The sequence below is a fragment of the Phyllobates terribilis genome, unplaced genomic scaffold (genome assembly GCF_046119375.1).
Source record: "Phyllobates terribilis strain yellow unplaced genomic scaffold, ASM4611937v1 Scaffold_34__1_contigs__length_13252353, whole genome shotgun sequence".
Lineage (NCBI taxonomy): Eukaryota > Metazoa > Chordata > Amphibia > Anura > Dendrobatidae > Phyllobates > Phyllobates terribilis.
This window is the reverse complement of record NW_027362794.1, coordinates 398,349-413,834: the sequence shown is the minus strand read 5'-3', so window position 1 is coordinate 413,834 and position 15,486 is coordinate 398,349. Positions and strand designations below refer to the sequence as shown.

Sequence of the window (15,486 nt, the reverse complement as noted above, 5' to 3'; positions counted from 1 at the left end):
AACGGATGGTAACTATTAACTGCACTAACAGACTTTATAGGAAAAATCCAGCTCACCAGCAATGGAAATGCAGGAAATCCAGCGTCACAGTCATACAAAAATTTCTTTAACCCCTTTCTGGCATGAGGCGTAATAAGACATCCCTGTGCCCTGGGCCTTAATGACCAGGTACGTATTATTACACCTCGGCGATCGCGCCCACACACATGCTGTGCTGGCACGTTCATCTCCGAGTGTCAGCTGATTCTGACAGCTGACACCCAGTATTCTGTGCCAGGAGCAGCCCGGCACATTAACCCCCAAAATGCTGCGATTTGAAGTCGATCGCAGCATTTCGGGAGCAGGCAGAGGTAAGACAGCCCCTCCTACCTTGGATCGGAGACCCCTCGCTGTCTCAGTGGGGTGGTCTTGTTTGTTGCCATGGTGACCCGATGTCTTCGTGACTACATCCGGGTCACCAGGCACCAGCAAGTTTGTTAGATCATGTGCAGAGCACTATCTATCTAACTTGTGTCAGTGCAGAGCTTACAGCCTGCATAGCTTAGAGATGCTGCTGCATCCCTATGCTATACAAGCAATCAGCCTGCAAAAAAATGAAAGTCCCATAGTAGTACAAAGTAAAAAAGTGTCAGAAAGTAAAAAAAAAATTGGAAAAATATAAAACAAAATGAAAAAATCTTAAAGAATAAAAATATATTATACCCATAAATAAATATTATTATGAAAAAAACAAAACAATAAAAGAAAACATATTTGGTATCACCACGTCCAGAACGACCTGACCTCTAAAACTGTCCCACTCGTTAACCCATTTAGTAAACACGGTGTAAAAAAAAAATGCAAAAAACAGTGCTTTATCATCATACCGCCGAACACAAAATGGAATAAAACGCAATCAAAAAGACAAATGTAAATAAAAATGGTACCGCTGAAAACGGCATCTTGTCCCGCAAAAATAAAACCGCCATACAGCTCCATCAGCTGAAAAATAAGTTATAGCTCTAAGAATAAAACGATGCAATAAAAATACAAAATATGTAAAGAATATTGTAGATATAATCCCATGTCAATCATTGTATCCTATTTGGCAGGGGATTATAAAGATCTACTGCATACAGTTGTAACTGGACACTTCTACAGCCAAGAAGAAGGAAGGGGGCCCGAGAGAGTGAGTGTCAAATATCTCACTTAGCAGCTCCAAGCCAAGAAATTACACCCCCACCAGCTAGCTGGTGGGCTTCAATAGGAAGACCCCCTGGAGATCCAAGCCATGCCGTTCCCTTTGTGTCAGACAACTATAATTCAATACCAAATTATGGAAATGCTATATGTCCTATTTATTTATAAAATAGAATTTCAAGATCCCAAGAGAATGGGGAATGTCAGCCTTACTCCCAGCCCAGTCTAGTGCGTAGGAATGGGGAGATACCAGACACAGCCTTTTGAAGACCCGTAGGGCCACTGTCTTTAGTCTCCACGTGTAGCAGGGGCCCTGCTGGATCGTGATGACACCAGAACCGGCTCCCTAGGACCGTCCATTAAGGAAGTATAACCCATTTTCGTTTTTGGAGTTTATAGCTGAGGGAGGCCATGGGTGGAGATTTAGGTCCAGTCCAGGGGGCAGGAGGGGGAGTGACCCAGAGAGTTTAAAAGCCCCTGCAGTTCTAGCCTAGGGCTTTTTCTCTGGGAGGTCGCGACGACACATCATGTGAGGGAATCCCCACAGAGGGACCCACAAGCCTCCCATGTGGCAGCCCTCCCCCGCAAGCCAGGCTTTCCATCTGACTGGTAACTCATTCTTAATTTATGTTTTTATCTTTTGTACCACTACTATTGTGTTTGCATCTCTGACCATTATGTATTTATAATCCTTATGTATATAGGCGATGTGATGGCAATTAAATATATAGTTTAACTTTGGTCTGATCTTTTATCTCGATCCACGAATCCTCATGTCCATTGTACTGTCTAACTAACACAATACCGGGGCTGGTTTCTGGCCTGATAATTCCCGTTAACGGACCGGGGGGCTTATATCTAATAGAAACTGGTAGCAGCTCTACCAGGCTGACAAGGTTCTGTTTCACTGGGGCTAGTGGAAGGGGCCTCTCAGCCTGTCAGGGGTGTGAGCGAGTGTGGTGCCACGTCAGACACTGAGTGGGCAACCTCTTCTCACGCCCTGTACCTTCCTGTACCTGTGTGGACAGGGGGTGTCTGTGTAGAACTGTACCAATCTGACATTACGCATCCTCGAGGGGGTGCGGAACGTCACGTTGGTGCAAAGGGCCGATCCATATCATGTGATCCGTCAGACGTAACTGTGATGTCAGGCGGGTGGCGTGGTGTGGATCCTTCACATGTGGTGGCAGTGGTGGGATTCTGTGGGATCTCTCTGGTGCCATATCGCCAGAAAAAATTAACATACCAGCATGAGCTGAAACCACACACACATGCTGCTGCTCCCAACGCACGTTTCGCCATCTGGGCTTTGACTAGGGACAAGGAACAAAAAGGCAGAGTTGGTATTTAAGCCGGAGTCAGCCAAAAAGGGTGCAAAGTGCGATATAGCAAGCCGCGATTAGCTGGTAACAGAGAGAGGGATCGTCATGCATGACATGTCAACGTCACATCCGGTCCGCGTGACTCGACTCGCTTGAGCGCATCAATAGGGCAGAAGTGACGGCGGTATGCGTTCAGCTTTGGAGTGCAAAACAAGATGGCGACTTCTGCGCTCCACGTTAGAACACAAGGGTCAAATAACAGCCGGCTGGGCTCAGCGCAATAAATATACAAGGAGCCTCATGTCCTGAAACGTAAAACAGAAGTGTGAAAGGTGAATGAATGAATGTTAGTGACCGATTATGAATAAACAGTGTGGGGGGGGGGGATAAGCAAATGTGAAAAATGTAAGTAAGAAAGAAGAAAATAGTTTCTTTTTCTAAGTAATGAGTATACAGTACAGACCAAAAGTTTGGACACACCTTCTCATTTAAAGATTTTTCTGTATTTTCATGACTTTGAAAATTGTACATTCACACTGAAGACATCAAAACTATGAATTAACACATGTGGAATTATACACTTAACAAAAAAGTAAAGTGTGAAACAACTGAAAATATGTCTTATATTCTAGGCTCTTCAAAGTAGCCACCTTTTGCTTTGATGACTGCTTTGCACACTCTTCGCTTTTTCTTGATGAGCTTCAAGAGGTAGTCACCAGAAATGGTCTTCCAACAATCTTGAAGGAGTTCCCAGAGATGCTTAGCACTTGTTGGCCCTTTTGCCGTCACTCTGCGGTCCAGCTCACCCCAAACCATCTCGATTGGGTTCAGGTCTGGTGACTGTGGAGGCCAGGTCATCTGGCGTAGCATCCAATCACTCTCCTTCTTTGTCAAATAGCTCTTATACATCCTGGAGGTGTTTGGGGTCATTCTCCTGTTGAAAAATAAATGATGGTCCAACTAAACGAAACCGGATGGAATAGCATGCCGCTGCAAGATGCTCTGGTAGCCATGCTGGTTCAAAATGCCTTCAATTTTGAATATATCCCCAACAGTGTCACCAGCAAAGCACCCCCACACCATCACACCTCCTCCTCCATGCTTCACGGTGGGAACCAGGCATGTAGAGTCCATTCGTTCACCTTTTCTGCGTCGCACAAAGACATGGTAGTTGGAACCAAAGATCTCAAGTTTGGACTCATCAAGGCAAAACATAAATTTCCACTGGTCTAATGTCCATTCCTTGTGTTCTTTAGCCCCAACTTGTCTCTTCTGCTTGTTGCCTGTCCTTAGCAGTGGTTTCCTATCAGCTATTTTACCATGAAGGCCTGCTGCACAAAGTCTCCTCTTAACAGTTGTTGTAGAGATGTGTCTGCTGCTAGAACTCTGTGTGGCATTGACCTGGTCTCTAATCTGAGCTGCTGTTAACCTGCGATTTCTGAGGCTGGTGACTCGGATAAACTTATCCTCAGAAGCAGAGGTGACTCTTGGTCTTCCTTTCCTGGGGCGGTCCTCATGTGAGACAGTTTCTTTGTAGCGCTTGATGGTTTTTGCAACTGCACTTGGGGACACTTTCAAAGTTTTCCCAATTTTTCCGACTGACTGACCTTCATTTCTTAAAGCAATGATGGCCACTCGTTTTTCTTTACTTAGCTGCTTTTTTCTTGCCATAATACAAATTCTAACACTCTATTCAGTAGGACTATCAGCTGTGTATCCACCAGACTTCTGCACAACACAACTGATGGTCCCAACCCCATTTATAAGGCAAGAAATCCCACTTATTAAACCTGACAGGGCACACCTGTGAAGTGAAAACCATTTCCGGTGACTACCTCTTGAAGCTCATCAAGAGAATGCCAAGAGTGTGCAAAGCAGTCATCAAAGCAAAAGGTGGCTACTTTGAAGAACCTAGAATATAAGACATATTTCAGTTGTTTCACACATTTTTGTTAAGTATATAATTCCACATGTGTTAATTCATAGTTTTGATGCCTTCAGTGTGAATGTACAATTTTCAAAGTCATAAAAATACAGAAAAATCTTTAAATGAGGTGTGTCCAAACTTTTGGTCTGTACTGTATATGATTGTGAACTAAAAGTAAACGACACAAAGTGAATAACAATTGATCATACTTTCCATACACTAATGAAAATGCTACAGTGCATATATGAACAATAAAAAATGTGTATATAATTTATTTAAAACAATAATAAATATATAAGGATTGAGAGGAGCCACTAATTTTAAAAACCTCTATATCAAAAAAGCTATTGTATTAATATACAGCAGCCTGTCACTGGTATTTATTCAGATAAGTATGATGAACATAACTCCGGAATGTGAAGACCAATTCCTCGTTGGCGAAATATCATCAATTCAGATGCATTTTTATTGTGTAAAAGCGCCAAAACATAAAAAAACTATATAAATGTAGTATAGCAGTAAATGTACTGACCCGAAGAATAAAGCGACCTTATCAATTTTACCACACGTGGAACAGAATAAAAAAAGTAAAAACAATTCCTGAATTGTTGGTTTTTGTTTGTTCTGCCTCCCAAAAATAGGAGTATAAAGCGATCAAAAAATGTCATGTGCCCGAAAATGATACCAATAAAACCGTCAACTTGTCCCGCAAAAAACAAGCCCTGACATGACTCTCTCAGCCGAAATATGGAAAAATTATAGCTATGGGGATGCAAAAACTAGTCTTTGCAAAAAAAAGCATCTTTTATGAATATGAATATGAATCTGGTATCGTTGTAATCGCACCAACCCGAAGAATAAAGTCGTCTAATCACTTATACCACACCAGGAACAGCGTAAAAAATAAGCTCTAGCATTAGAGTTACGGTTAGACCACGGCCTCATTATCAGTATTCGGTCAGTATTTTTTCTCAGGAGTGGGAACCAAAGCCAGGAGTGGGTGATAAATGCAGAGTTGGTGACTTGTTTCTATTATACCTTTTCTCTGATTGTTCCTCTCCTGGTTTTGTCTCCCACTCCTGAGAAAAAATACTGACCAGATACTGATAATGGGGCCCTGGCCTTAGGGTTGTTTTAGGGTTAGGGTTGTGTTGACGTTGGGATTTTTTCAAAAGTAAAGAAAAAAAAAAAATGATGACGATATGGTGACTAGTCTTGAGCACAAGTGTTCGCTACTTGAGTATGCGTCGGGTGCCGGGTATGCACTGAGTATCGCAGGTGCTCAAGTGACATGCTCGAGTCTCTGCCCCATATGTTTCACGGCTGTTATACAGCCAAAAGAAAAAAACACATGGGGATTGCCTGCTATGCATCGGCAATCCCTGCATGTTTTTTTTTGTTGTTTTTTTGAGTGTCTAAAAACCGTGAAACATGCGAGGCGGGGACTCGAGCATGTCACTCGAGCCCTCGCGATACTTGTTTCATACCTGAGTACCTGATGCAAACTCAAGTAGCGAGCACTTGCGCTTAAGACTAATGACAACATATTCAATATGATGACATAATGTTATCAAACTCTGTGTTCTGTGTCGTACCTCTGGGTTCAAAATGTTCACTATACCCTGTGACAAAGTCACTGGCAAAGTTCTGGAGGGAAGATGTGTAGCACTGAGATTAGGAGCTCCAGTAATTAAATATAGGAAAAAGGTTCCAGCACACGAAGGGGTTACTCAGCCATCTTTAGTTCTAAGGTGGTTAAACACATGTAGAAAGGAAGGAGGTCAGAGGATAAAATCCCAGCCTTTTAGAGCATTTGTGTGTAGGGTGGGTTTGGAGGTGAAAGCTCTGAGCTGTTTTGTCATGTGAAGGAAAGACAAACCTTGAGTTGTTTGTTCCTGAAGCGGGCGGTTACTCGTAGCTACAAGGACTGTGCCATACGTTATGTTTTGTTTTTCCGGTTAGGCCAGGAAGGCCGTGTTTGTTTTTGCTGTGGTTTATGCAGCATTCTTAATAAACCCAGCGAAGATTTAAAGAGACAATGTTCCTGTGTACCGCTATATGCAACCAAGTGAGCCGATCTACAACAACCCCTTGATAAAATCCTTGGGGGGTCTAGTTTCCAAAATGGGGTCACTTGTGGGGAATGTCCACTGTTTAGGTGCATCAGGGGCTCTCCAAATGCGACATGGCGTCCGCTCTCGATTCCTGCCAATTTTGCATTCAAAAAGTCACACAGTGCTCCTTCCCTTCTGAACCCTGCCGTGCGCGCAAACAGTGGTTTTTCCCCACATATCAGGTATTGGCGTACTCAGGAGAAATTGCACAACAAGTTTTGGGGTCCATTTTCTCCTCTTACCCTTGTGAAAATAAAAAATTTGGGGCTAAAAGATCATTTTTGTGAAAAATGTTAAATGTTCATTTTTTTCTTCCACATTCCAAAAATTCCTGTGAAGCACCTGAAGGGTTAATAAACTTCCTGAATGCTGTTTTGAGCACCTTGAGGGGTGCAGTTTTTAGAATGCAGTCACTGTTGGGTATTTCTGTCATATAGTCACTTCCACCTCCTATCCACGATCTGTCACAAACTCTCGCAACCCTTCAAACCTTATTCCCATCCGCCCAGCCCCCGCCTCCCCAGTCCCACTAACAGGATCTCTATGCAATGCTCGCTCCGTGTGCAACAAACTTTCCTACATCCATGATCTTTTCATTACTAACAAACTCTTCTTCATCGACATCACCGATACCTGGCTCACCACCTCTGACACGGCGTCCCCAGCTGCACTTTCGTACGGTGGATTCCATCTTTCTCACACACCCCGCTCCAATTTCAAGCATGGTGGAGGAGTAGGTTTTCTCCTGTCAGGCAACTGCTCCTTCACCCATATCCCACTGCCACCCTCCATTACTCTCCCCTCCTTTGAAGTACACTGTGTGCTCATCTACTCCCCCCTCCAACTGGCCGTCGTTTACCGCTCCCCAGGACTAGCCACCACCTTCTTTGACCACTTCAACACCTGGCTGCTTAATTTCCTTTCGGATGACATCCCCACTATCATCATGGGTGACTTCAACATCCCAATTGACACTTCCCACTCATCTGTCTCGAAGCTTCTATTCCTCACTTCCTCCTTCAGCCTTGCTGGTCTTCAGCCCCCACTCACAAAGATGGCCACACACTGGACCTCATCTTCACCCTCCTCTGTTCCCTATCTAACCTCTCAAGCTCACCTCTCCCTCTTTATGACCACAACTTACATTCTCTTACCTCTCCTCTCCAGGTACACAAGCCACACTCCACAAACTTGCACACCCTCACAGAAATCTCAAACACCTTGACCTACACTCAATCTCTGAATCCCTTCTCCCTCTCACAGGCATAAGTTCATTACACAATGCAAATGCTGCTGCCACTTTATATAACACCTCAATAGCTGCAGCTCTCAAATCGGTCGCCCCCTCACACGTATCACAGCTCGCCCATTCAACCGGCAACCCTGGCACACCAACCTGACTAAAGAACTGCGAAGGGCCTCCAGGGTTGCTGAGTGGAAATGGAAAAGGTCCCACTCCAACGAGCACTTCATTGCATTCTAACAGTCCCTCACTACCTTCAAGTCCACACTTACTGCAGCAAAACAAACATACTTCTCATCCTTCATATCATCCCTGTCTCACAACCCTAAACAGCTATTCAAAACTTTCAGTTCTCTCCTCTGTCCCCCAGCGCCTCCTTCATCTCCTCTCATCTCAGCCGAAGACTTTGCCACATTCTTCAAGCAGAAGGTTGACACTATCAGACATATCTTTTGACTAAAGTCCCCACAGCCCCTCCTCACACCTACTCAACCATCCTCCTCCAAAACCAGCTTCTCCACCATTACAGACAATCAACTCTCCTCTTTACTCTCCAAATCACACCTCACCACCTGCAAACTTGACCCAGTCCCATCCCACCTCATCCCTAACCTTAACACTATTCTCATCCCAACCCTAACCCACCTTTTCAACCTGTCACTAACAACTGGTGTCTTCTCCTCATGTTTCAAACATGCCTCGATCACACCCATCCTCAAAAAGCCATCCCTTGACCCATCCTCTCTGTCTAGCTATCGCCGCATATCACTTCTCCCCTATGACTCAAAACTACTGGAACAACACGTCCATTCTGAACTGTCCTCCCACCTCTCCTCTTTGACCGCCTCCAATCTGGCTTCCGACCGCACCACTCCACTGAAACTTCCCTGACTAAAGTCACCAACGACCTACTAACTGCCAAATCCAAGCAACACTACTCTGTCCTCCTCCTCCTGGACCTGTCATCTGCCTTTGACACAGTCGACCATTCCCTCTTACTACAGACTCTCATCTCTTGGCATCATGGACTTGGCCCTATCTTGAATCTCTTCATACCTAACTGACCGGACATTCAGTGTCTGCCACTCACACACCACCTCCTCATCTCGCCCCCTCTCTGTCAGTGTCCCCCAAGGTTCAGTCCTAGGACCCCTGCTCTTCTCCATCTACACCTTCGGCCTGGGACAGCTCATAGGGTCTCATAGCTTTCAGTATCACCTCTATGCTGATGACACACAGATCTACCCCTCTGGAACCGATTTCTCCTCCTTACTAACCAAAATCCCACAATGTCTGTCCGCTATTTTATCCTTCTTCTCTGACAGGTTTCTAAAACTTAACATAGACAAAACTGAATTCATCATTTTTCCACCGTCTCACTCAACCCCCCCCAACTGACCTATCCATCAAAGTCAATGGCTGCCCAATCTCCCTAGTCCCGCAAGCCCGCTGCCTCAGGGTAACCCTGGACTCTAACCTCTCCTTTAAACCACATATCCAAGCCCTTTCCACTTCCTTCCGACTCCAACTCAAAAAATATCTCCCGGATCCGCACATTCCTCAACCACGAATCTGCAAAAACACTAGTGCACGCCCTCATCATCTCCTGCCTTGACTACTGCAACCTCTTGCTCTGTGGCCTTCCTTCTACCACTCGCACACCTCCAATCTATCCTAAACTCTGCTGCCCGACTAATCCACGTGTCCCCCGCCTCTCCTCTCTGTCAATCCCTTCACTGGCTCCCCATTGCCCAGAGACTCCAGTGTAGGGCCAGCAATGGCAGCCCTGGCAGCAGCAGTACAGTATATCACTATAACCATAGTGAGCATCCAGGAGATGTGTGGCTGGCATGGCCGTGCTGTTTATGTGGCAGAAGCCACATGATATAAAGACAAAGTAGCACTCTGTAGTGCTAAAGCATGGAAACATGAAATACATGGAATTTGAATGTCATTACTGCTTTAGATAATAAGAAAAAATGGAGATGTTTAGCACATAATTTGGCCAATTCATGCAAACCCAGCAGCCAACAACAAGGCACTTTCCGGTTTGCTGGGAACTGATCTAATGTGAATCCTCTGCTAGGCTAAAGCCTGCATTTATGGGTAGCTAGGATCCTGCTGCAATTATATCCGCCACATGCTGGAGGGTGGAGCGCTCGGTCAGAGAGACAATATACAAATAGCAAAAAACTGTCACTTCCAAATCAGAAAACTGGTGTGTACAAGTCCACTCTGGAGCGGGGCTGCGCCCACTAGTCGGGTTCTGCCCGGGAGTATGTATAATGCATATATCACCGCCGTCCCCGGGTCAGAAACCAGCGACTCCGCACAGTGCCCAGTCTCTGCGCTGGAGGATTTATAAGTCTGCAGTTACACAGTGACCCGACAACCCCTTACAGCAGGGGTCTCAAACTCGGCTTGGTATATGGGCCGCACACGGAAAAAAATTTAATTTGGGGGGGCGCATTCTTTGCAGGACAAAGTGACATTTTTAGTGATACCATTTTTTTCTATACACCTTCTAAACATTTTTGCTGTTTTATTTTTTATAGCTTGGGTCGTTGTGGATGTAGCGATAATAAAACATGCACTTTTTTGTTTACTTTAGTTTATACAGTACAGACCAAAAGTTTGGACACACCTTCTCATTTAAAGATTTTTCTGTATTTTCGTGACTATGAAAATTGTACATTCACACTGAAGGCATCAAAACTATGAATTAACACATGTGGAGTTATATACTTAACAAAAAAGTGTGAAACAACTGAAAATATGTCTTATATTCTTGGTTCTTCAAAGTAGCCACCTTTTGCTTTGATGACTGCGTTGCACTCTCTTGGCATTCTCTTGATGAGCTTCAAGAGGTAGTCACCGGAAATGGTTTTCACTTCACAGGTGTGCCCTGTCAGGTTTAATAAGTGGGATTTCTTTCCTTATAAATGGGGTTGGGACCGTCAGTTGTGTTGTGCAGAAGTCAGGTGGATACACAGCTGATAGTCCTACTGAATAGACTGTTAGCTGCTTTTTTCTTGCCATAATACAAATTCTAAGTAAAGAAATACGAGTGGCCATCATTACTTTAAGAAATGAAGGTCAGTCAGTGCGAAAAATTGGGCAAACTTTGAAACTGTTCCCAAGTGCAGTTGCAAAAACCATCAAGATCTACAAAGAAACTGTCTCACATGAGGACCGCCCCAGGAAAGGAAGACCAAGAGTCACCTCTGCTTCTGAGGATAAGTTTATCCGAGTCACCAGCCTCATAAATCGCAGGTTAACAGCAGCTCAGATTAGAGACCAGGTCAATGCCACACAGAGTTCTAGCAGCAGACACATCTCTACAACAACTGTTAAGAGGAGACTTTGTGCAGCCGGCCTTCATGGTAAAATAGCTGCTAGGAAACCACTACTAAGGACAGACAACATGCAGAAGAGACTTGTTTGGGCTAAAGAACACAAGGAATGGACATTAGACCAGTGGAAATCTGTGCTTTGGTCTGATGAGTCCAAATTTGAGATCTTTGGTTTCAACCACCGTGTCTTTGTGCGACGCAGAAAAGGTGAACGGATGGACTCTACATGCCTGGTTCCCACCGTGAAGCATGGAGGAGGAGGAGGTGTGATGGTGTGGGGGTGCTTTGCTGGTGACACTGTTGGGGATTTATTCAAAATTGAAGGCATACTGAAGCAGCATGGCTACCACAGCATCTTGCAGCGGCATGCTATTCCATCCAGTTTGCGTTTAGTTGGACCATGATTTATTTTTCAACAGGACAATGACCCCAAACACACCTCCAGGCTGTGTAAGAGCTATTTGACCAAGAAGGAGAGTGATGGGGTGCTACGCCAGATGACCTGGCCTCCACAGTCACCAGACCTGAACCCAATCGAGATGGTTTGGGGTGAGCTGGACCGCAGAGTGAAGGCAAAAGGGCCAACAAGTGCTAAGCATCTCTGGTAACTCCTTCAAGATTATTGGAAGACCATTTCCGGTGACTACCTCTTGAAGCTCATCAAGAGAATGCCAAGAGTGTGCAAAGCAGTCATCAAAGCAAAAGGTGGCTACTTTGAAGAACCTAGAATATAAGACATATTTTCAGTTGTTTCACACTTTTTAGTTAAGTATATAATTCCACATGTGTTAATTCATAGTTTTGATGCCTTCAGTGTGAATGTACAATTTTCATAGTCATGAAAATACAGAAAAATCTTTAAATGAGAAGGTGTGTCCAAACTTTTGGTCTGTACTGTATATAGAGCAGCATTTTTAGTGGCAAAATATTTTTTCATGCTTTATTTTGAAGTTTTTGTACCAAAATCTAGTAGTAACGTGCCCCACCCTGGTCTGCGTCTTGTAATGTCCCCCATCTTTGTCCCCATCGTGTTGTAATATTCCATGCTGGGCCCCATATTGTCGTAATGTCACATACCGGTCCCCATATTGTAGATATGTCCTCATCTTGTAGCAATGCCCCATCCTGGTCCCCATCTTGTTGTAATGTCCCCATCTTCTAGGAATGTCCCCATCCTGGTCCCCCTCTTGTAGTACTGTCCCCAGCCTGGTCCCCATGTTTTAGGACTGTCCCCAGCCTGGTCCCCATGTTTTAGGACTGTCCCCAGCCTGGTCCCCATGTTTTAGGACTGTCCCCAGCCTGGTCCTCATCTTTTAGGACTGTCCCCAGCCTGGTCCCCATCTGTTAGGACTGTCCCCAGCCTGGTCCCCATGTTTTAGGACTGTCCCCAGCCTGGTCCCCATCTGTTAGGACTGTCCCCAGCCTGGTCTCCATGTTTTAGGACTGTCCCCAGCCTGGTCCCCAACATTTTAGGACTGTCCCCAGCCTGGTCCCCACCTTTTTAGGACTGTCCCCAGCCTGGTCCCCACCGTTTTTAGGACTGTCCCCAGCCTGGTCCCCACCGTTTTAGGACTGTCCCCAGCCTGTTCCCCACCGTTTTAGGACTGTCCCCAGCCTGGTCCCCACCGTTTTAGGGCTGTCCCCAGCCTGGTCCCCACCGTTTTAGGGCTGTCCCCAGCCTGGTCCCCACCGTTTTAGGGCTGTGCCCAGCCTGGTCCCCACCGTTTTAGGGCTGTCCCCAGCCTGGTCCCCACCGTTTTAGGACTGTCCCCACCGTTTTAGGGCTGTCCCCAGCCTGGTCCCCACCGTTTTAGGGCTGTCCCCAGCCTGGTCCCCACCATTTTAGGACTGTCCCAGCCTGGTCCCCACCGTTTTAGGACTGTCCCCAGCCTGGTCCCCACCGTTTTAGGACTGTCCCCAGCCTGGTCCCCATCTTGGAGGGCTGTCCCCAGCCTGGTCCCCACCGTTTTAGGGCTGTCCCCAGCCTGGTCCCCACCGTTTTAGGGCTGTCCCCAGCCTGGTCCCCATCTTGGAGGACTGTCCCCAGCCTGGTCCCCACCGCTTTAGGGCTGTCCCCAGCCTGGTCCCCACCATTTTAGGGCTGTCCCCAGCCTGGTCCCCACCGTTTTAGGGCTGTCCCCAGCCTGGTCCCCACCGTTTTAGGGCTGTCCCCAGCCTGGTCCCCACCGTTTTAGGGCTGTCCCCAGCCTGGTCCCCACCGTTTTAGGACTGTCCCCAGCCTGGTCCCCACCGTTTTAGGACTGTCCCCAGCCTGGTCCCCATCTTGGAGGACTGTCCCCAGCCTGGTCCCCACCGTTTTAGGACTGTCCCCAGCCTGGTCCCCATCTTGGAGGACTGTCCCCAGCCTGGTCCCCACCGTTTTAGGACTGTCCCCAGCCTGGTCCCCATCTGTTAGGACTGTCCCCAGCCTGGTCCCCATCTGTTAGGACTGTCCCCATCTATTAGGACTGTCCCCAGCCTGGTACCCACCTTGGAGGACTGTCCCCAGCCTGGTCCCCATCTTGGAGGACTGTCCTTTATGCCGTTCTACACATACAAGAGAAAAAAAAGATTCTTCTCACCTGTCCTCCGTTCCCTCGGCGTCTTTTCTGCACCTGTGGCCGCAGGCACCATAGACCCCGATCCAGGAGCTGCCGGCAGCTGCGCTTCAGTTCAGTGTACTGCCGCGCAGAGACCGGCTCTCTGCACAGCAATACCAGTGGCAGCCTCCGGCCTATCAGAGGCCAGCAGCTGACATCTGCGCGCGTCAGTGACGTCATACGCTGCTGCGCTGGGACGCAGATGTCAGCTGCTGGCCTCTGATAGGCCGGCGGCTGCCACTGGTATTGCTGTGCAGAGCAGTACACTGAACTGAAGCGCAGCTGCCGGCAGCTTCTGGACCGGGCCGCCATCGGGGTCTATGGTGCCTGCGGGCCGCGTGTTTGAGACCCCTGCCTTACAGCAAACCAACCATTTGCTTTGTGTGTAATACCAGGGTGAACCCAAGGTTATGGAATGATTTGTACTCACAGAACTATAATAAAACAATAGATTTGTCACTTAGTTGATTTTCTTATAGAATGATCAGACTCGCAGAATTGCAAGAAATCAGTTCTGCAGTTTTGTAGGAAAGACTTTGCCCATAAACCAAAAGACTTTGCTAAAACATCTGAAAAGAATTCTGCCACCATCCCTTTCTTTTAGGAAGGATAATGGCCGTTCTCTTTCTTCCCTTTCAGAAGGCGTTTAATGTGTCCAGCGACTGCTCTGCACTTATACCGCTGGCAAACACCGCAATGAGGAGCGACGTCCAGGAAAGTCAGGCGCGCGGCTTACTACGTCTGGGGAGGCGCAAAGAAGCGCTGGAGAGCGCAGAACTGCTGGCAATGGAATTGGAGACATTATAGGAAACATTATTTGTCCAACTTGAGAAGAAAAAGTTGCTTTATTATGTTTAAAAGTAAAAATGGATGAAACTTACTATTATGCTCTAGTTAAAAAAAAAAAAAGATACCGAAAAGTTGTCATCTTTGCATTGGTCCAGGATCTCCTTCTGCCAGTGACACCTATGTGGGAATGGAGCTGCCAACACCTGGGACCAGCGCTGATATAGTGTTGTGGGAAAACGCTGCAAAGTCAGAATGCTTTAAAAAATAAGTGTTGTGTAGGGGGGGCATGTCCGGCAGCCATTGGGTGCGTATGTGTCCAAGGGGGCTCCGAGCTACACAGAGGGCTCATCCCGGCATGGAGGGCCATCAGTGTGACTCCTCTTGGTTACAAGAAGCTTATGGGCCCATTTTCAGATGAGTTTGGCTGTGCTCCATTAGCATGGCCTACGCGATGCTCAGAGTTGCGGCCTCACTTGAGCTGAGGTGGGAGACCAGAGGACCTTGTCTGCCATTGTCCTGTTACGAATGGGCCCCAGACTGTGAGACCCGACTCAGAAACACATGGCCCCTTAGCAGCGCTTCACTAATTGGTACTGTCCCTTACCACAAGATGGCGAAGTTGGCCCAGACCAAGGGTGCAGTTGTAGGTAGACATTGTTCCCCCTGATACCATCACCTATTTACCAGCGCTCAGAGGGAGAGCGAGAGGAGACTGAGGAACAGGGCACAGATACGCCCTCACAGACACTATCGGGCGCACGTACAGTCTGATGTCAGCCATACCAGTGCAAGTGGCAGTATCTCTCATTAGTCAGCACATGTAATATGCAGGTACTGTTATGTCTGACCTTATTCTGAGCATAGTACTCTGCTGCCCTCATGTGGTGAATGTGAAAACTGAAACATCTCTGCACATATAAATAAAAATGATTATTGTATCATAGCACCAACATATTCTG

The 15,486-nt window shown here is 46.6% G+C and overlaps 1 protein-coding gene across 1 annotated transcript in view; it reads left to right on the top strand.

Annotated features, from left to right (window-relative positions):
* The window catches only part of LOC141180631 (uncharacterized protein C8orf76 homolog), a 182,609-nt gene extending 167,828 nt beyond the window's left edge, over positions 1 to 14,781 (top strand). The window contains exon 3 of the mRNA XM_073660707.1: positions 14,378 to 14,781. Within this exon, the coding sequence (XP_073516808.1) occupies positions 14,378 to 14,545 (168 nt within the window). The 3' untranslated portion in view covers positions 14,546 to 14,781. The remainder of the gene's footprint in view (positions 1 to 14,377) is intronic.
* Positions 14,782 to 15,486: the final 705 nt, after the last annotated feature.